The 21389-nt window shown below is 32.2% G+C and overlaps 1 protein-coding gene across 1 annotated transcript; it reads right to left on the reverse strand.

The window, feature by feature from the left end:
- Positions 1-459: 459 nt before the first annotated feature.
- LOC124530841 (zinc transporter ZIP10) lies at positions 460-15267 on the reverse strand. The gene is made up of 4 exons (XM_047105171.1): positions 14756-15267; positions 4297-4438; positions 2011-2205; positions 460-1923 (listed from the first exon to the last, which is right to left on the reverse strand). Exons 1-4 carry the CDS (start codon positions 14915-14917, stop codon positions 1004-1006), a joined length of 1419 nt encoding a protein of 472 aa, XP_046961127.1. The 5' UTR covers positions 14918-15267; the 3' UTR covers positions 460-1003.
- Positions 15268-21389: the final 6122 nt, after the last annotated feature.

The raw sequence follows: 21389 nt of genomic DNA on the forward strand, positions 1-21389 counted from the left end.
AGTGCATATTACGAGTTCAAAAATGGTTATTTACTAACGATACTTGAAAATAATACTTAATTTATTCAAAAATCAATAAATAAAATTGCATTTTTTCAAACGTTTGTCACGTGACACAAAACGCTTCTGATTGGCCGAGCTTATGATGAAGTCACTTTCTTGTAAATCTTGCTTTTCTACTATATGTACCACAGATTAAAATACAGCAAAGTGACATCACCGACCCCATTGCAGCGCCATATTGTCCAAGTAGCGTTTTCGCGCGTTATTTAAATATGGATTTTTTAATATGATATATTTCGGCAAATATGTACTAGAAATAAAAATATCAACTTTTACTGGGTTCCTTAACCTCTACTAAATAATATAAAATGGATTTTAAAAACCAGTCAAATAGCCTATTATTATATGTAACTTTATAGTTTTGGAAGATTTGAAGGTGAAATGAATACTGAAGTATTATATTTTAAAAGGCACAATCATTTTATTTTATTTGTTCAATTACATCTTGCATAAAATACTACTCAAACATTAACCACTTAAAAACACATAAACTTATGTCTAGAATTTTTATTTGCTTTCATAATATTCATATTTACAAAGACGACATACATGCATTCTCATATAGATAGTCATTGGAAGACAAACAATCAATATTACAGAACATAATAGAACTAAAACATATCTACTTATAATTTAATACAGTTTATAGGCTTTTTATCTATGGATAATTTGCTCAAAAGACAAAGTACTAGAACAAAATCCTATTACATATAACAAACGACTTCGTTAAATATTTAAATAGTTTTGATATTCCTTGGAATGTATAAATTTTATTTTCAGTTCGTATTAATGTTCAAAAGTTGCTTGAGCAGTTCAGATTTTAAGTTAAACTTAATAATAATACTTATTTTTATGCTTATCTAAGTTTTTACAAATAATTTTAACAACAACCATGAGTAGTTAGGTTTCGATAATTATTATCACATGATACACTTCTTTATCATTGTTCGGAATTTCTGAAAAGGTTTTGTATAGAATCCTCGTGGAGGGCTATAAGTAGCATAATAATACCTCCAGTTAGGAAACCGAGCACGGCTAGTACTAAATGCACACTTTTCCCTTTGTTGTTTTCATTTATTTCTGGTATTAAGTCCGCTAATGCGATATAGAAGAACGTACCAGCCGTCGCAGCATATATCCACTGCGAAGCAGATTCGTGGTCTTCAGCAAGCCAGATACCACCTCCCATTCCCATAAAACTGAGAGCGGAAGAAAGTAAATTATAATACAAAGCACGTTTTATACTCATGCCCGAACGGAGTAATACTGCGAAATCTCCTAACTCATGTGGAAGCTCGTGGCAGAATACGGCAAGTGCTGTTGCAAAACCCGTTACTGGATCTCCACTAAATGCTGCTCCAATTGCAAGACCATCAGTTAGATTATGCAACCCATCACCAACTATGACCATGAGAGCTGTGGATGTCATTGGGCGCTCAACTGGTGGTGGTGGCGATCCAGGCATCATAGCACCAAGCTCTATCGGCTCTATCTGCTTTGCCGATTCGACTTTTAATTCTTCAACTGATTTATTTGACGCATCATGAGAGTGAGAATGGCCTCCGTTGAGCAGTTGCATGATAGCTTCGACTGAGTAGAAAATGAGAATAGTCAAGAAGGTTACACTACATTTAAGGATAACATCGGTTTCTTCTTGAGGTTCATTTGGTGATCCATGGGACTTAAGTGCGTGAGGCATAAGATGTAGCAGTGCGTCTCCACATAAAGTACCCACAGCGACGGCTACCAAGAAGTGTATTACATGGCTGAAGATTACGGACTTTAACATAGGGACTATAGCAACTCCTAACAATCCAGTAGCACTAATTACTAGAATGCTTAAACTTGCATATACCCATGCTGAAACAAACGAATTTTGATAAATAAATGATTAAAAAAATATATAACTATGAATATTTTATAAATAGAAATAAATATGGTACTTACTCCAAACCCTGTCGAGTTTCGGTGTAGGAGCATCAGTCTTGTAGCATGATCTTTGATCTAATTGATATACAAGAGCAGGACACATTTCTAGAAATGTTTTCGGATTTATGGTAATGACACCTGGCTCGTTTTCCATTCCATATACTTCTAATATTTCTTTTGGAGATAGACATGATTTCTTCAATATAGGTGTTGCTGTAAAGTATTGTTTTAATTAGTTATAGTAAGTATAGCTATATATATCTCAAAATCAATTTATTTTTGTAACTTTACACTATTATAAAGACAATTAAATATTCAATTATTATTGTTATCAAGAGATGAGATATGTACCCATAGACAAATGTAAAACTTGTGGTACTTTTATGAGTTGTATACTAGCAAAATAAAAATATCTATTAATAATATAGTATTGAAATTCTCGTACAAGGATATGAACGAAAGGGTCGTCGCGCATTAAGTGGGAGCGTCACTAGGACCATAATTGGATAATGGCGGGTTCATAAATGACGAATCCGCTTCGCCGTCTTATTGCGCACAATCTTCCTACATGTCGTGAATAGTGAACATTTATGTATTATGTTTCTCATTATATTTTAATCTATTTGATATTTCACATAATTTTTATTAAAGTTTAGTTTGATACAGAAACAAAATTATTTTAAATGATAAGACCTAAATAACGTTCGTTTTTGCTGATTAAGTACCACTATTTCTCTGTAAATGGACCACTGAATGGTAAAAGCAGCACCAGCTCCGGCTAATAAGTAATAAAGACATGTTCGTTTTTGGGTACTACTTTTTTATACGTGTCAATATTGAGACATATTTCATAACTATCTTCTTTTTATGACACCATAAAGCTTTGGTTCGTGTTATGGTAAAAAGTATGTACCTACAATAATAATCTGATAGAACGTTCGTTTAGATCATCGACCGTCATGGAGGACGAAACACAATCAATAGAAATTTGTCACAGTAATGAATATGCACAAAAAATACTTTTCATCAGTAAGGTTAGCAACGAAACCAATATAAAAACAAGTGTTTCTGTTATGTTTTCACGTAAAACATTTTGCTTTTCGTCCAATGAAACGATTTCTTAACTTGGTGCTAATATAAATAGCACTGTTATAGTTGAAAAAAATTAATCTCTTTTATATTGGGATTTACGACCATGATTTGTTATTATTCGGCACTTTTGCCACTGAATGTACGGAACAATAGCTACGCAAACTGTGAGCGAGTGAGAAGCATGAAGGTCAACATTCAGAGATATCCGTTACAATGATCATTTCTCAAGGACTCTACAGACCGATCCTGTCTAATGTTCTGATACCTACATTTATAATAGTTTCCTTCTTTCACTCACCTTGTAAACGTCACTTACTAACTAAAGTTTGTAAGTTACTTATAAATTAGTCGAAGCTTTGCATTTATATTAAATTATTTGTTTGTATTTATTATTAAAGCAACTAATATGTAAACTTAGAAAATTAATCAACGTCTTATGGCTCATAAATCATGTATTGTATAAACTTAGTTTATAAAATTAATTTATTAAGTTATTAACTACCTATGCCTTTCATTTTTGCGTTGAAATGTTTAATGATTGTCGATAGGTACATAAATACTTAAATATAATCTTTAAGTTTATATTTATTAGTTTTTAAGAGTTTACTAATAACATAACATACAAATACAAAACGGCTTATCTTTATAAGAACACAAAGAAAACCATTTCAAGTAGGTAACTTGCAAAATAAAGAAAACGAAGATATTTCTTGTTAAAACATATTCATTTATATTAAACCTACTAGTGACCGCGAAACTTCGCCTTCATTGAATAGATTTTTACATAATAAATACTTGATTTTGGTTTTGATTTCAATGTAAATTGACGACGGACGTTTGTTCGCACGTTTTACATTTAAATTGCAACGGTTCAGTAAATTTTACTGAAGAATCAGCTTTAATTTTTGTAAATATCTACGGCTGCTGCTAGATCTCTTTAAAATGATACCGTAACTAATCTTTCATGTGCGCCTATCATCCTATATATGTCCAATAATCACAGTTACAAATATCTCATCTCATAAAAATATATATAAACAGCCTAATGATATTTTAAAAGAAAAAATATATGTTTTACAATAATCTGTTACCATAATCGTACCGTAAAAGTAACCGTTTGTAATCGTATCTGAATCTACCTATCGTTTGAGTTTCGATTTATCTACCTAACTGTTTTACGATAATGTAATCAGTAATAGTAAATTTACTAACAAGATGGGGGTGATCTCTTATGCCGGTGCTGGGTATCGTGTAATTGTTGAAAGCTGCCATTTATTCGATGAAGGGCGAGGTCGTGTGGCGAGCTGAAGACGCGCCCTCCCAAGCCAAGACTGTCCAGCAAATGCTCGAAGCCCTGAAAAATACAACGAAAATAATGTAACACGAGTTAAGTATTTTAAATGTCAGAAATATCAAGGTGAAGGCTACGTTTTATCTTTATTGATGTGTAGCTTTATCCTCATTATCAAATATACTAAAATACTTTGTAAATAATAATTATTAGATCTTTACGTTGTACCTTATAAATAACAAGTAATATTCGTATTATTAAATAATCTTTTGCACACCTTTAAGTAATCTTAAGAGTTTTATTTTAAAATATTTTTTTGTTATTATAATATTTCTATTATTATGTAACATAATAAATTGAACATTTTTATTTAATTAGTTTTTCACATCATGTGATACTTTTCTACGTACCTACTACATAGATTGTATATTGTAACTTAATTCTATTCATGAAATTCATAGCATATAAATATAATAAAAAACTAATAGTGCTCAGAAGATAAACGTCTTATGAGCAAAAAAATTCAATTTTGACATTTTAATGTTAATTGTACGAAATTATCATCTTCCAATGGTATCTAAGAATTTGTCGCGGTATATTATTTTATTTGTTTTATTTACAAACTAAGAGGAAACAAGGTTAACAGTTACAATGTAAAACTTGATCAAATAAATCAACAAAGTACCTGTTTCTGAACTATATAAATAATTAGCTGTAGGTATTTCAGATATAACCATTATATCAGTATTATATTGTAACTATTCCTTCCAAAACGTCTTTTTTTCAATTTAAAGATATTTAACTTTCTATAAAAAATATATCCAATAATCTCCTAACTCCACGTGACTCTGTAATATTTAAATGTAATCTTCACTATAATTTAGATATTTTTTATATTGATATTGATTGACATTTAGTGGCTGGCTAATAAGCTGGTTCTAGAATTCCAGCCTGAAGTCTAGAAGTTGGGAATGATTCCACATCTGTGCCTTGGAAAGCAGATAAAGCTGTTGGTCTAGAACTGAACTCTTTGCTGTCGTGTCAGAGTAGCTAAGTAGTCTTAAGAATTGCTATCAATGAAATCAATCATATAATAAATAATGATCATCATTTAATTCGTTAAATATATATATATATATTTTTATGGTATAGGTTGGCGGACGAGCATATGGGCCACCTGATGGTAAGTGGTCACCATCGCCCATAGTCAATGACGCTGTAAGAAATATTAAGTATTCCTTAAATCGTCAATGCGCCACCAACCTTGGAAACTAAGATGTTATGTCCCTTGTGCCTGTAGTTACACTGGCTCACTCACCCTTCAGACCGGAACACAACAATACCGAGTATTGTTATTTGGCGGTAGAATAACTGATGAGTGGGTGGTACCTACCCAGACGGGCTTGCACAAAGCCCTGCCACCAAGTAAAGTATATATATATATATATATATATATATAGCCGTTTACGCGAAAAGCTGTTTTATAGTTGCAAAATATAATTTCGCGTAAAGCTAATTTTATCTGAATATTTTGTTAAGTTTAAATGTTATGAATTTAAAATCAATATATCATTTTTAAAGGGGGATATTACGTAACAAATACATCATATTTTACTTTAGTTGTATACAATTGAGTGTAGCCAATATGGATTAGTTACGTTTTTTGAAATGTTAATATACTTGCCATATTTTTTTAAGAACTCTATAATGGAAGCGTTTTAAATTGTACTTTAGAACAGACATGTCACAATATTGTTGGAAAAGTTGTTTACATTCAGAAAATGTAAATGTTTATTGCTAGAAACTTTTTTAAAATAAAGTACCTACCTACATATGTTATTTAAAAATATAAGAATAAAATATAAATGCTTAATAGTTTCTAAATTAGACGTCGAGAAATGTTTGAAAAATTATTAATTCTTATATAGAGAAAAACATAAATTCTATGATATGTGTGATTGATGAAAAAGATACGATGATGATAATAAATATTAGAAGGGTTAATTTAATAAGTAATTAATAATGGAATAATTATGATATATTCGTTATATTTTTTTAATTTTTAGACAAGGCTTGACTTGATAAGAGCAGCTTGTAATTATTTATTCGTGGAGCTTTTAACCCCACTTCTTCAATTTTATTAAAAGCTCCACGAATAAATAATCGACTTTCGTCCAAAGATGATCGAAGTTCAATCCTGCGGTTCTATAGTTACAATAAATAAGAAACTATAATAAAGAAATCTAAATGGCCGTAAAAAAATTGAGGTGTTATGTTGATATTGTCTGCATATAAGAATTGCTATAATTAGTACTATATTTGATTATTATAGAGACAAATGAAAATATTTAGTGTGCTATTTTGACAATAATGTTTGAAATTGACGATTGTATCTACATATGATTATTACTATAGGTACTTATTTACCTCGTTTGGGCTACCTAGATGTTCTTATATCAATAAAGCCCTCGTCGAAAATTAAATAAAAGGATAATTATGTTTATAAAATGTTTGATTAAAATTTATTTTTAAACTATCTTGACTATAATAATAATAAATGTTTCCGGATCTGTGTTTGAGACAAATAGCTGTGTTATGAAATGAAAATGAGGGTACCATACCGTGGAATGGTTTAATTCAAATATTGTATCAAATTTTTTGGACCATATTTTGACTTATCTCGAGGAGATGGTATGTATGTCATCGAACTGACGACAAACTTTCAGATCTAAAAATGTTATATAGTTTTCGTGTATCTGATATAGTTTTGGTGGTCGATTAGAAAGCGACCGGGTGGTCAATTTTCTTTTTTATTACGTTGACATCATAAGCTATTTTAAAACAGTAATGGATACAAAAAGATCTCTTGATCGCTTATGTTGAAGCGATAAGGACCGACTTGCACTATACACTTTATTTATTAATAACATCTATAATTAATATTTTAAATGCGAACGTTGCTCTGTCTGTAACCTTAAACTATATACATTATAATTCATGATTTATTTAAAATTTGGTATGGACGTAGTTTGAGTCCCGGGAAAGGATATAGATTACTTTCTTCATTTTAATGGCTAATTTAGGCGCGGGTAAAACCAGTAGGTACAGCTAGTTTTGTACAAACTTATTATGTAAAATAAAGATTTGATGTAAGAAAATGAAATTAATACAAGAGTAAGTTCGTTAATTTTCCATTGAGTCACTCAGAGATCATTGTTCAAATAATGAAACTTAGGTCAGTTTTTCTGTTGTATTTTATATTTTGAATATTTCTAGTCCAAGTAAACGAGATTTTTTTTTATACATTTGTCCTTCAACTTAAAAGTAAAAAGACAGTTTTTCTATATAAAACGAAGCCGTAACCTGTAGATATTTTGAGAAACCTGTGCCCCGCGTACACATCAGAATCATTATTACCCTGTAATCATTTATATTTGCATTATTACGACAGTTTTGTTAATCACAAATAGTCATATTAATTTTAAGAATAGTTATACCGAAATCTAATTTAATGTGATTTTCTATAGAAATTATAATTAAATATTAATGTAATATAATAAGTATATATTGTTAGCATTGCCTAAACACAAATTGAAATTAAAAAAAAAAACATGAATAAATGAGATATATAATAACACGACACGTCTACATAGATAGAAAAAATACTGGGTTGGTATTTCCTTTCATCAAATAGAATTAAATTCATATAATCCGGGTACACATTAAATATTTGAAAAAATACTGCAATGGTAAATACCATTGCAGTATTTTTTCAACATACGTACTTAAAATTTTAGGAATAGTAAGTACTGAATTTCTTAACCATTATTCTAGGTAGAATTAACATAACAAATCAGCATCTTTACGTATTTAATTAGAATTCCACACATTCAAGAGTACTTGATAAACATATACTTTTATTAATTTAAAGATAAATTCATTCGATTAACAGTTTTTCAAACAATTTAAATCAACGTTGGTATATCAGTTTAGTATTTTCAATTGAGTAATAAATGCTTACAAAGTAATCACGTTAACGACATGCTACTGTTTATCGATTTTGTTTAGACATATTTTATGTCATTATTTGCTATTCAACGTTGTAAAGAGAGATTACAAAGATATCATTTAATATGGCGAAATATATTTTATTACATATTTTTATTTATAACGAAGTACTTGCAAACTGGTCATCTAAACGTATGTGTAAAATAAAAAGATATTTAACTCTTAATAACCGAGTTATCCTTGTCCAAACTGTTAGAATTTATTTATTTATGAAGTGATTAGTTTTTCTTAATAATAATTATTTTAGGACAAACATTTGTTTGTCATTATTTTTAGATCGAGAGATAGTGAATAAAGACAACATTCAACAACGTAAATCAACAAAAAACAATACGTCTTTTCTAGGGCACTATGTTATAATCTATATTCTTTACCTTTATATCATTTTATTTATCTGTTAAATTTAATGAATAGGGATGCACTTGAGTTTGCCCTCACATTAGTAAACATCCTGATTTATTCCCCATTGAGAAAAACAGCCGTAGGCGAAAAACACAGGAGAGTATTGAGTTAGTGAAGATTTCAGTTTACAATTAAATTGAATGTGTCACGTAGGAGAGGTATTCCGTAGATTGTTTGATTTATTTAGATGTATTTAGTTTACAAAAGTAATATTCCACTGTCTTGTAATTACGATCTGCGTCTAATGATTCTTGTTTGATGTATTACGGTCTGCGATTCACTGTCTCGTATTAATGTGATACTAGCTAACTTCCGGCATGTATTGCAATGCCTCGTTTTTAATTTTTGTAAACAATTATCCAATACAATCCGTTCGTCACCTCTGTCGACGAAAACTGCACAAAGTTTTAACTCATTCGGATATATGAACGTACAAAATGCAAACAAAATTAACGTAATTTTTTTATACGTAGGTTGTCTTGGATATAATGGAGTTATAGATAGTGTTTTTGAGGTAACGATCAGTAATACATTTGTTTGAAGTATATTCCATGATGCTCTCATTCATTCAGATACAAAATTACCTAAGAAACCTATTTTTTCTTGCCGATACTGAATTCGAAATCTACGCGATTCTGGGCGTTATTTTTATATAAGACTCTAAATATGTACTATGCCACAATAGGGTAAAGAGACATAGAAAAAAATCATTAACAACATTCACAAATAACATAGTTAAACAATAATTCACAATAGAAGATAAACTGTGTCGTGTTTTTGTGTCTTTATGGTACCCAATAGCGACATTTCATTAATTTCTAATCTAGTTTTCTTCCCACGCAAAGAGTTGAAAGACCGACTCTATAATTATACATACAAAACGTTAACTCTAATATCGCTAGTCTGTTCATATATCCAGATGCAAAATTAAACGCCGCGTAATACATACAAACTCATAAATGAGGCTTGAAAATACAAATGTATTTTTTAAATAGTTTCCGCATTAAATGTAATATTGATAATAGTATTAGTGATAAGATCGAGACGGAATGTAAATATGCATTCAAATAATTATTTAGATTAAAAAATGCTTTCGTAAAATTTATAATTTATCTATAGTTACAAAAATGTTTGAATGTGACAAAATCACATTGCTAGAAAACACGTTTATATTTATTTTTATTCGAATCCACTGTTCGATATTATTAGGTGCCAGTGCCAAGTAAACTACATGCGTCATTTAACAGGGTTATCGACGTGGATTTAAATTAAATATAATCATAATAACATATTTTCTTTCAGGTGGTATTAGGATATACAATAAAACTCAATCCATAGCATGGTAATTTGTTTTACATAAAAAAAAATATCATTTGATAATGTTTGTGAGAATCAGTGGCGTAGCTAGGTGAGGAAGGGCCCCGGTGAATAGAAAAAGAATCGGGCCCCCACCTCCTCTTTCCCATCCCTCTCAAACTAATAATTACGCTATAAAAATTATAGATACCAAATAAGAAATCTTGTTTTTCTAACTTCAGAAGCTTAAGGTATAGTTTAGAGGGCCCCCTGAACTCCGGGGCCCTGGTGCACTGCACCACCTGCCCTACGATAGCTACGCCACTGGTGAGAATTAGAAACACGTTGTTAAGTCGTTGTTGAACTCAGAAGCGATAAATAGCATGCTACTTGCGAATTCAAAGGCTAAGCATAAAGACAGTAGGGTAAATACACAAAGATATACTTATGTCACAGTAAAAAAAAATACTAAGCAAAACATAATTCGTTATGCTTACTTTTTGAATTACTATAATAGTTTAGTATTTTGAGTTACTCTGGTAGGAGTTTGTGTTTGGTTCTCATTATTTAATTGTAAGTCATAAATTATTATAAATTGATAATGAGGCGGATCAATGTAACTACAGGCACAAGTGGCATGACATCTTAGTTCTTTAGGTTGGTTGGCGCATGGGCAAAGTAAAGTAAAATTAATATTTCTAAAAGCGCCGATGTGCCTATGGCGGTGGTGAATTAATATCAGATGGCTCCTTTGTTGGTCTGCCTACCTATAAAAAGCATGTTTTTTCTGGTATTCTTTTCTACGTAATTTTTTCAGCGACCTCATCTTTACGTTCTGTCAACCCTAACTCCACTTCTCTGTAATATTTACTTTCTTTTGAGAACAATGCTCTAAGGCAGAGTTTTCGCAGTTTTATGAGTTCAGTAGCAAAATTAAAAATAAAAAACATCGTCGCGCACACCTGTGCTGAGCTAACACATTGTATATTAACGCGTGTATATCTTTGATATAGATATAATATTTCCATAATAAATGAACGTTTTTCTTTATTACATCGTCTACAAATACTAATACAGAAGAAAACAATAAATACGATGTATTTTTATTATATATTTTTTTAAAAGTTATTTTTAATTTCAATTTCTGAATATCAAAAATCAGGTATGAATTAATTTACAATCTTTCGGAATTGGTGATAGCATAAGTAAAAAAATAACCTATAAACCATTTTTGATATATATGTATATGATCTCCGCTCCGAATTAATAGAAATAAAAAAGTATAATCATTCATATTATTAAAAAAAATATATTTAAGAACAGGGTGCTCATTGTTTTGTTTTTCTTTTTAGAATTTACTGATTTTTACTGACAATTTTATACTTATAACTGTATTGTTGGAATAAACAAGCAACATCTGCGTCAAGTCACACACCTTCCCTTTAAAAAAAAAAGGCGGGAGATTCGTAGTTGACACATTGAGAATTGCAATTATAATTATTACGGTGTAATGTGATTATTGATGGTTATTTGTGTTGTAGACTAAATGTTTTTCTATTGTGGTAGATTGACTGTTATTTTAAATTAAAGATAATTGTTTAAGAGGTTAACCTACTTCCTACTTCTGGTTCTAAAAGTATATATTATTCGTTAGGTTGTAAAATTGTATCCACATGTTTATTGATAGGTAACGATAGAGTTTTTATATTTAAAATGTCAGACTTAGAAATACATAAAACTGATTTTATAATGACGGCAATTTTAAAAATATCCGTGAAACAAAATTCGCAGCGTAGGTTATTTTAGATTGAAAATGAATAGTCGTCTGCGTATTCTTATATAACGTCGTTATAGTTCGTTAATGTTACGTTAGAGTATTTTCGTGTACGTACAACGAAGTAACTTTCCGCTGTCGCTGTGACGATTTGTTTTTTTTAAATACAGATAATTTTACTTTATATTTTATTGGGCTTTAAAATATGATTACACTAAAAGCCTAAAGTATATTGGTTTTATTTAACGGTATAAGAATGTGATTATGAATAAAAATATTTATTTTATTTCATTTTCAATTACATAATGTTATGCAGTGTATTTAAGTAATTGTTTGCACCAAATAATAAGAGTTAACTTACGATTATTGACCATGTATAAAGAAAATTTGGAAGCTAATTATCGCCAACATATTTTCCTGATTTTATGTTATTTTATATACATTCCTTAAAACAGAAGTATCAGAATAGGTATACTCCATTTAAAATAGCAACAAACATGTTAAGATTTCAATAGATAAATACTAAAGAAATAATAATTGTTTTAATTTTTTTTAAATCATGCAATAAATTTATACTTCCTTTAATTGAATCGATATTTATGTGTATACTTATTATTTCTGTTGAATAATAATTGCTTAGCCGACAAACGGACGTGACAAAGTTATTTCAGTTTGATTACTGCACTAGCGTAACAAAATAGTACCGGACAAGTAACAATAAGTTTGTACAATAGACATAACATAAAAAACGAATATTATTTATATTAGGTTAGTAGTTATTGTAGGTTTTTTTACGTACTATTGAAGTCAGTTATTATTGAATTTACCGAAATAAATAACTTGAACGCCTCTTGAAATCTTCCGAGTTTAGACATTCTCATTTTCTAATTATAAAACCCAATCAGAGACAAATCGTTAATAGTATTAATTAATCTTCAAATGAAATCAATACAAAGAAGAAATAACGACTTCTCAGTCATTAAGAACGCGATGTGTGTATTTTAAGTAAAGTTACATTTTTTATATCTCGGCAAATGAACCAAAGATAACTTTGTTAGTTATGTACAGGTATTAATAATTACCAGTAACTAATTAAATTTCATTAAAATATTCGTTATATTAACTAAAATATGATCTACATTGTGTTTTATAAATTTAATAATTATTTATCGACAAAAAAATGTTTCATAGCACAATTTGACATGCCATTTTAATTACTTTTTAAACTCGTTTTATATACGAGAAAGTTATCGACATGATTCTACTTTCCACTGTGGGTATATTCTTAATTAAGAATAGAAGGGTATTAACAATGGGATCGCAATCAATACCAAACGCAATTAGAGACTGTTTCAAACAACTCTACCTGATACATTGTAATTACGAGTATAACTTGTATTTGTTTAATCAATAAATCTCTTTGGTATAGAATAACAACAACAACTATTCATTTATTGCCATTTAAATAAGAAATTAAACAAAAATGTATAGTTTTTTTTTTATAATTTCATAATGTGCTTGCAAATATTAGTTGTCAATCTGCAGAATTGTGTTTTTTCTGTATGTAACTTGCTTTAAATGTAATTTGCTTTAAATATATGTTGAAATATATAATATAATAATAATAGATAAGATATATTTTGGGGTTAAATATAAATGAAGTAATGAAGTTCATAGCCATAATCATTCCAATAGTCCATTCCATAGATTTCCAGTCTTTTCTCGTATTATATTTGATATAACATAATATAAATTCGTTTATTAAATGACTTATAAAAATATTGATTAATGTGCCATATTTATGTTTACACGTACAATAATACTTTATGATTGTAATAATATATCACGGTAAAATAAATTATAATTCATTAAAAACTTTAATATAGGTATTGTAGATTCAGAATCATTTAAAAACATTTTGTCTTCGTCGAATAAAAAACATATTACCCATGCCTAATTCATCCTGCCAGGATTTAAATTCGCTACTTCCTTTTCCGCAATCTAGACTCGCGTACTACTGAGACTAGATGTAATACAAATGATACAGTCGAGTCCATTCAATCAGCATAATAAATAAAGAATGAGCGTATGTTTGATAATATCACACCTAGGTAGAATACTTAGTGTGTAGTGTGTTCTTTCATGATAACGATCATTTATTGTAAAAGTTAAATAAAATTTCTCAAAATCATCATTTATATTAGATTATAGTAGATTTTTGAGAACTACTCAATATAAATTTTCAACAGTATATAATTGAAATTTGACTTGTTTTATCGTTAATATTTATAATTAAAAAAATGATTAAAGATTCTGTTTATATTAAAATCTATTTTTGTATTTCTTATTTACATTAACTAATATTTAAGATACCTAATATCAAAATGGAAGAATACATAATTACACAGTTTCTGATAAAATCATAAGTTAGATAATATGAAAAAAACAAACACTTAAAATCCCCTAATATTAAACACACTCATGCATTCGGATTACATTTATTAGTTAACTATAAGGAAGCTAGACATGTTCTTAATAGATTATATTCGAAATGATAAGAATTTTTTGATTAAGATAACCAATCGATTTGTTGTAATATTTAAGTTCGATGAACTTCCGTTTACGAAATAGGGAAAGGTGTTTTAGAAAATTGTTATAGAAATTTTCCGTTGAGCTTGAACCGTGAAGTGTGGGAATCAAATTTCTCATATTATGACAAAAAGAGAGCGCTAATATGTCACTTGTATTAGAACTACCACAGTAATTTACACGCTTGAAAAAGATATTATTGAATAAAATTTGTATGAAACACTTTTAATTATTATTGTTTGATTACATACCTCAAATGTAATGACTCCTTTGTCTCCATATTTATCGAATATCTTGTCTATAAAGTATTTCTCAGCTGGGAGGGTGTTGTTCTGGTCTGTGTCTAGTGTCTGGAGATTGGCGGCGTAGAACGCGTCTACCGCTAAGAGGACGATGGCGCACGTTGTCAACATAGTAGTGACTGAGTGCGCAGGTGGCCGGTGCGCCGGCGGCGGTCTCGCGTCTCCGCACAACACTATCAAGCGATCAACTTCGAATGACTCGGCCGACCTGATATGACGCGCCACGTTACGACCACGCTTACACGACCCGCGCTATTTTGTTTATTTATCCGTGATAATCGCCAACGAAATCGCGAACCGGCTTTAAATGTTAAGCAGGCGACTTCTTAAGTCGAAGTAAAGTATGCGTCTGAGACTTTCACCCGTCGCTCACTGGTGTCTTTGAGGCCGGTTCTAACACCGTTACTGATAAAGAGTTGTTTGCGTAGCGCTTCGCGGCCATTACTTCAATTCGAGTACGAATGTATCCCGGAATCGTTAAAGGACAACGGTAAGTATCTCGTAGCACTCAAATACTTCCTATTTTAATGACGTGTTAAAAGATCGTCTACTATACTGAATGATGTGAATCGATGAATAAACATTTAAATTATTATCTGACCGTAAGTGAATACTTTTGCAATACATGTAACTAAAAAACACACATAAACACTCGTACAGTACAGTACTTACGCAAGTAGTACAAATGTTGGGTTTGATTCATCTTTAACACGAATTCTAAAGATATGGACCATTCCTATCTTTATCTTGATTGCGAAATAATAACTTGCTCATTTAATTATCTAATTACAGTATCTACTACTTACTGCAGGTACTTTATACATGTGCTTAGCTTGTAAAATTTTGTTTCTTCTTTTGAGATGGTATCTTTCAATTTTCTTGTTTCATTATTCGCTTATCACTGAAATTAAAGACTTTAATTAAACAATCTAATCATCAGTACAGTAGTATCAGTAGTATACATTGTATAAGAAATGACGAAACGTATATGTTTACGTACATATGCATAATTATTATTAATTCTACGCGAAGAAACAAACAAACAAACACTCATTATCGCATTTGATAAACAGTCTGTGAATGGGAATGTTTACTTCCGCATTTCGTGTCGTAAAAATTAAATGTTAAATATCTTAATGTCGTCATTAAAGAATATGACAATTGAAATAGACTGTGGTGTGAACTATGAATAGAATTTTGTGATTCGTGATTAGTAACTTCGAATCATTTGAAATTTACTTGTTGTTATGTTTACAAAACCATGTCAGTCTCCCAGAAGGTGGGTACGCCCCTCCGTGTTGTCCAATTTACTGCGGACTATCGCCGACATTAGTGGTCCCAGAGGGAAACCTCGTCGAATCTTGTAGACCAGAATCTGCTTCTGCGCATTAAATCAGGTGCAAGTCTCTAGCATATGCTAAGCAGTCTCCGAGTCTATGCCACACAGGTAACGCACCGTCATTTTCTCCAAAATAATCACGATTTGTCATCTGTATACGTTGAAAGATTATTGTCGCATCCAGGCTTCGAAGGCCGAAAGAATATATTCGACGATACGTTTACACGCGTAAGATGGTTTCATAACGTCGCTAGAGCCCTCTTGTGCTCTCAATACTTCAACGCCTTGACTCCGAGGGATCGCCTTTTCGTCGTTCTGACGGAGTACGCGGGCTTTCGGATAGAATCTTATACTCATTTTTACCGCTTCGTGAGATATGTGGACGTGGCCACTCTATGCTGCTAATTTTGGATACTCGACACTTTGTTTGACCAATTGGGTGGCCCGTACAGGGCTATCGATCGCACGTCGCCGGTAAAGAGACGGCGAACATAGAGATTTTGCAAATTAAATTTATACGATATTTTTTTGTTATAACGATCGTATCCTGATACTTTATGGGTCCATATACAGTATGAATTGTATGCATATTTAAATAAAGCTTTGTTTTATTAATATGTATGTTTTTAAAGATCAAAAAGGAATCACGTCTGAATACGCGCACATTTAATATTCAACTCAGCTAAATAGCAAAGCGTTATGAATTGTAAAAATTAAATACGATTTTTCATTAGCATCATAGACTCTTGGTTTAGGAAAACAATTGGTAATGTAACTAGTTTAATCACTGGAGGAATGAGGACTTTTAAATAAGGTTTTAACCATGGACTTGTATGGATATAGAAGTAAGGGATGACCAAAGGAACGATGGATGGATTATGTGAAAGACGATGTGACTGAAAAGATATTACATGTGAGATGACGTCAGAAAGTATGGAGGAAGAAGATATGCCGCGTCAATCCCGTATTAATTTGGGATAAGGGCAGGAGGATGACGATGATAATAAAGTATTAATCAATGGTATTGGTACTCCTCAGGGGTAAGGTCGAGTGGTATACCGACGCAGCGTCTTCGTCAGATCTGGACGAACGATGTGACGCTATTTTAGGCCGCCATGCCCCCTCTCCATCACTGCCATTTACGCAGCACGTATACTTTAACAAATACGAATCATAGGAAGAATAAAAAGAAATAATAACATTGATTTTTTTAATTTACTGAACTGACATGATTTTATTGACCAATCTTGAACAATCTGAATTGATTTTCTGATCTTAATGACTTTAGCGTTGTTATTGGAACTTTGGAAATAAAATTAAAGTGAATGTAGGTAGTTAAGTGATATAATGTTGTTTTATAAATAAAGTCACATTAATCAGCACGGTAGTGGATCCTATAGGTATTAATAGCTCTATTAAGCAAATAGAAAGAAAAAAGTAAATTCAAGATTACTATATGAGAATAAATCGTTGTGTATATACTATTATAACAAAGTTTTAATTAGTTTGCTTTATAAAAATTATTAATTTTGCTGTTTTAATTGTGAGTGAGACAGTGAATGAGAAATATAAGAGTATATTCGTCGCTTGACCGCCCATTGGCTGTGTGGTATGGTATCGCTTTATTTCTTACCCCTGTAAGAAATATAAGTGGTAAGGACGTAGATGTTGGCCAATAATCTCTTACCTATGGTTTGTTCAGTGGTTCATGATTCTTAAATTTTAAGGTGTGTCCTAATTAAATACTAATATCTTAATTTCTGTATCTATAAAAATATAATCGTTTAATAGTAATAATATCAACCCAAATAATATAAAGTCATGAAGATAATTCAATTGAATTGAACAAGACACCTACGCAATAAAACAAAAAAAAACTAAGCATCAACAAAAATCCGAATTTATGTAATCTATATGTAATAAATCTCAAAAGATTAGATTACGGGTAAAATTATATAATTTCATGAAAATACAATACAGTATATTAAATATAAATACAATATAAAATATAAACTGAAAAGAATCGTTGGTTTTTATTTTTAATATCGTAAAATTAAAGATTTCAAAGCTCTGAGTAGAGTACTATTTGCCATCTCAAGTTAGGTTTATGCTAATCAATTATTTTAGGCTATGATATTTTTAGGCTACGTAAACAATTATTTATATATTAATAATAATTAAAACAATCCAATTTATCTTTTATTTGACAAAAATAATTAATGATCATTCTATCACTATTTGAATTAAAATTTTCAAATAATGTTTCTTCTGGTTCGGAAAAAAAACATTAAATCTACGCAAAAACCAAACTATTTTATAAATATTCAAAATAATATATAGAGTCGAATTGAATTACATAATCTCAAATAATTTTCACGAATATTTGTCGAAACAAAAACTAATTTTCATGGAATATAACAAATGAATCTCTATCAAAAGTACACTAAAAATTGAATGTACTTGGACGCTTCAGTCTGTGTGTTTCTCGTGTCAGTACGTATATTATCACATTTTTAAAGTGCGCGTAGAATCTAATTTAGTGTAGATAAATACGATGTATAATATAATCCATAGATTATATCGGTTATATCTTTGTCCATGACTGGTTATAAAAAATATAAATTCAAGGGCAATGTTAAAAAAAAGCGACTATAAAGTTCTAAAAAACCTTACTTTTCGTAGATGATGAAAGTAAGGTTACGGTTACAAGTGATTGAGCATCAGTTTTTTAATGTGAAAAGTACTATATTTTAAGTTTCTTATCTATTTAGGATAGTAAAAAAGCGTGTCTCTGCCAGTAAAAAAAAAATTAACGGGTTTTCTGGTTCGAATTTTAATCAATAAGATTGTAAATTACAATCAATGATATACTTGAGTTCAAGATTGTAGTAAAATAAGTAAAAACATATTTAGTTCTTTTGTCTTTCACAAATAATTAATTTTACTGTGAAAATAATAAATATAAAACTGGCAACCAACGCATACGTCAACATGCAAAAAATTGGGCTGTCAAAGAATTATTCAAAGAAATTTATTTAAAATAGTCTAAATCTGCTTTTAAAACATAAAAAAGCAAAATACCAGTATATAAAATACAACAGTAATAAAATATGCCTATATACCAATATGATTGTTCATACATATAACAACAGTATACAGAAAATGAAAGTGACAGTGTCAAAACACAAATAATGTAAAAATCTAAGATCATGTTGACAAGAGCCAGACAACGAGCGCACAACAATGCATCTCCGGACCCGCCGCTCAGCTCCGCCTCACAGGCACAGGACCCCGCACAGGGAAATAATCTGATGTCCGCAGCTGCGTCGAGCTCGAGCGACGAGTACTTCTCCCCGCCGACGTCGCCAACACCTGTACGTCGAGCGGGGAGACGCCGGCCACCGACGGGCTTGGGAGCCAGAGGCCAACTGGTCTCAAACGGGGTCCCCGCTTCCGGTGGTGGTGTGCAGCGCATGCGATGGACACAATCCATTAATGAAAATGTCATGCGCGCATACTATGGGGCTACAGAGGGGGGAACTAACCTCACGGCGTACCGTGTTAGGATGCTCTCTATGTTTCAGGCACTTGAACCAGCTATCAACGTCTCGGCTCAACGACTGTCGGATCAGGTGCGGGTCATTCTGCGTAACAACAGGCTGAGTGACACCGTGCTTGATCGAATTCGCTCAGAACAGTGTAATGGCAGTGTCACTTCCGCTCCGTCACAACCCGTGGTACAGGGACCACTTCCTGCAATACCACAGGGCCCATGTCATGATCATGATGATGAGGGCGAGGGTGACATGGCTATTACAACAAGTAAGTACAGTGATCAACTGAGGAGCGCACTGGAGGATGCGATTCGGGAGTATCGTGACATTCCCGTTGAGCTTAGGCCACGGTTGCCACGTTTACCCATGACTAAACGGAATAGGGACCTAGTGTGCACTCTGGATTCACTGCTCGCAGATTATATCGAGAGCAGTGAAAATCTCGAAGATACGCACTCAATTCTGTTTTGTGCGGCTGTTGCAGCATGTCGTGTAGCTGGTGTTACATTTGAAGACACCGAACGAGCTACACGACCAAAGACTGTTGCACCGGCCTGGCAGAGCAGGATTGAGAAACGTATTAATGAGACCAGAGTGCTCATTGGAAAACTATGTTGTTTTAAGGAAGGGAATACGCGTCCACGTGTAATGCGTTTCGTGGGGCGGGCGCTCTTGGGGACAGGTATCAGTCCGCAAGAATATCCGTCCCATGTCGTGGAGCGTATTGACTTCCTAAAACAAAAAGTTTATGCATGGGCAAGCCGCATCCGTCGGTACAGGCGGCGTGTGGACCGTTATTACTTGAATCGCATGTTCCATAGCGATCAAAGGTGGGTGTACAGAACGTGGGAGCGACTCGACGAGGGTGTGAGCGATGGGTGTCGCCCGGATGATGACGCCACGAATACATTTTGGCGCAACATCTGGTCGGTACCCGTCGACCACATAGAAGGTGACTGGATGCGGGAAGTCAGGCAAGCGTGCGAGCCTTTGGAAGCGATGGGAGAAATTTCCATCGCTTCTGAAGATGTAGCTGCTGCAGTTCGGTCCGTTCCAAACTGGAAGTCTCCAGGACCGGACGGGCTTCATAGCTTTTGGCTAAAGTGGCTGCGCAGCTCGCATGAATGCTTGGCATCTCAGTTCCAGTCAGCTCTAGAGTCTGGGTCGCTACCACAGTTCCTTACCACCGGAGTCACCCACCTGCTCCATAAGTCAGGTAGTGCAACAGATCCTAAAAATTATAGACCGATTACTTGTTTACCGACGGTCTATAAGCTCCTTAACTCCATTCTGAGAGATAAGATTAATAGTCACATAGAAAATAATACTATTTTGTCCGTCTCTCAGAATGGATGTAGGGGTGGATCACGAGGCACTAAGGAGCTACTCCTCATTGATATGACCATTAGCCAACAGGTTCGTCGTTCTCGAAAAAGTCTGTCGACATGCTGGATAGATTACAAGAAGGCCTATGATTCCGTGCCGCATACATGGCTCTTGAGGGTGCTGGAGTTGTATAAATTAGATACAACTCTATGCAGTTTCTTGAGATCATGTATGGGACAATGGCGGACAGTCCTTCGCTATCCAGGATGTCGAACGATTCATAGTAATGACGAACCGATAAGGATTGAGCGGGGAATATTCCAGGGCGATAGTTTGAGTCCATTGTGGTTTTGTTTAGCCTTGA

This window comes from Vanessa cardui, chromosome 7 (genome assembly GCF_905220365.1).
Source record: "Vanessa cardui chromosome 7, ilVanCard2.1, whole genome shotgun sequence".
In the NCBI taxonomy this organism is placed as follows: Eukaryota; Metazoa; Arthropoda; class Insecta; order Lepidoptera; family Nymphalidae; genus Vanessa; species Vanessa cardui.

What these genes read in the sequence shown, in the direction of transcription:
- LOC124530841 (XM_047105171.1), bottom strand. Translation starts at nt 14,917, where the DNA reads ATGTTGACAACGTGCGCCATCGTCCTCTTAGCGGTAGACGCGTTCTAC. An exon ending in TAAGAGATCACCCCCATCTT is followed by an intron (nt 2,206 to 4,296) that starts GTTAGTAAATTT and finishes AATACTTTACAG; the next exon opens with CAACACCTATATTGAAGAAA. An exon ending in GAAACTCGACAGGGTTTGGA is followed by an intron (nt 1,924 to 2,010) that starts GTAAGTACCATA and finishes CGTTTGTTTCAG; the next exon opens with CATGGGTATATGCAAGTTTA.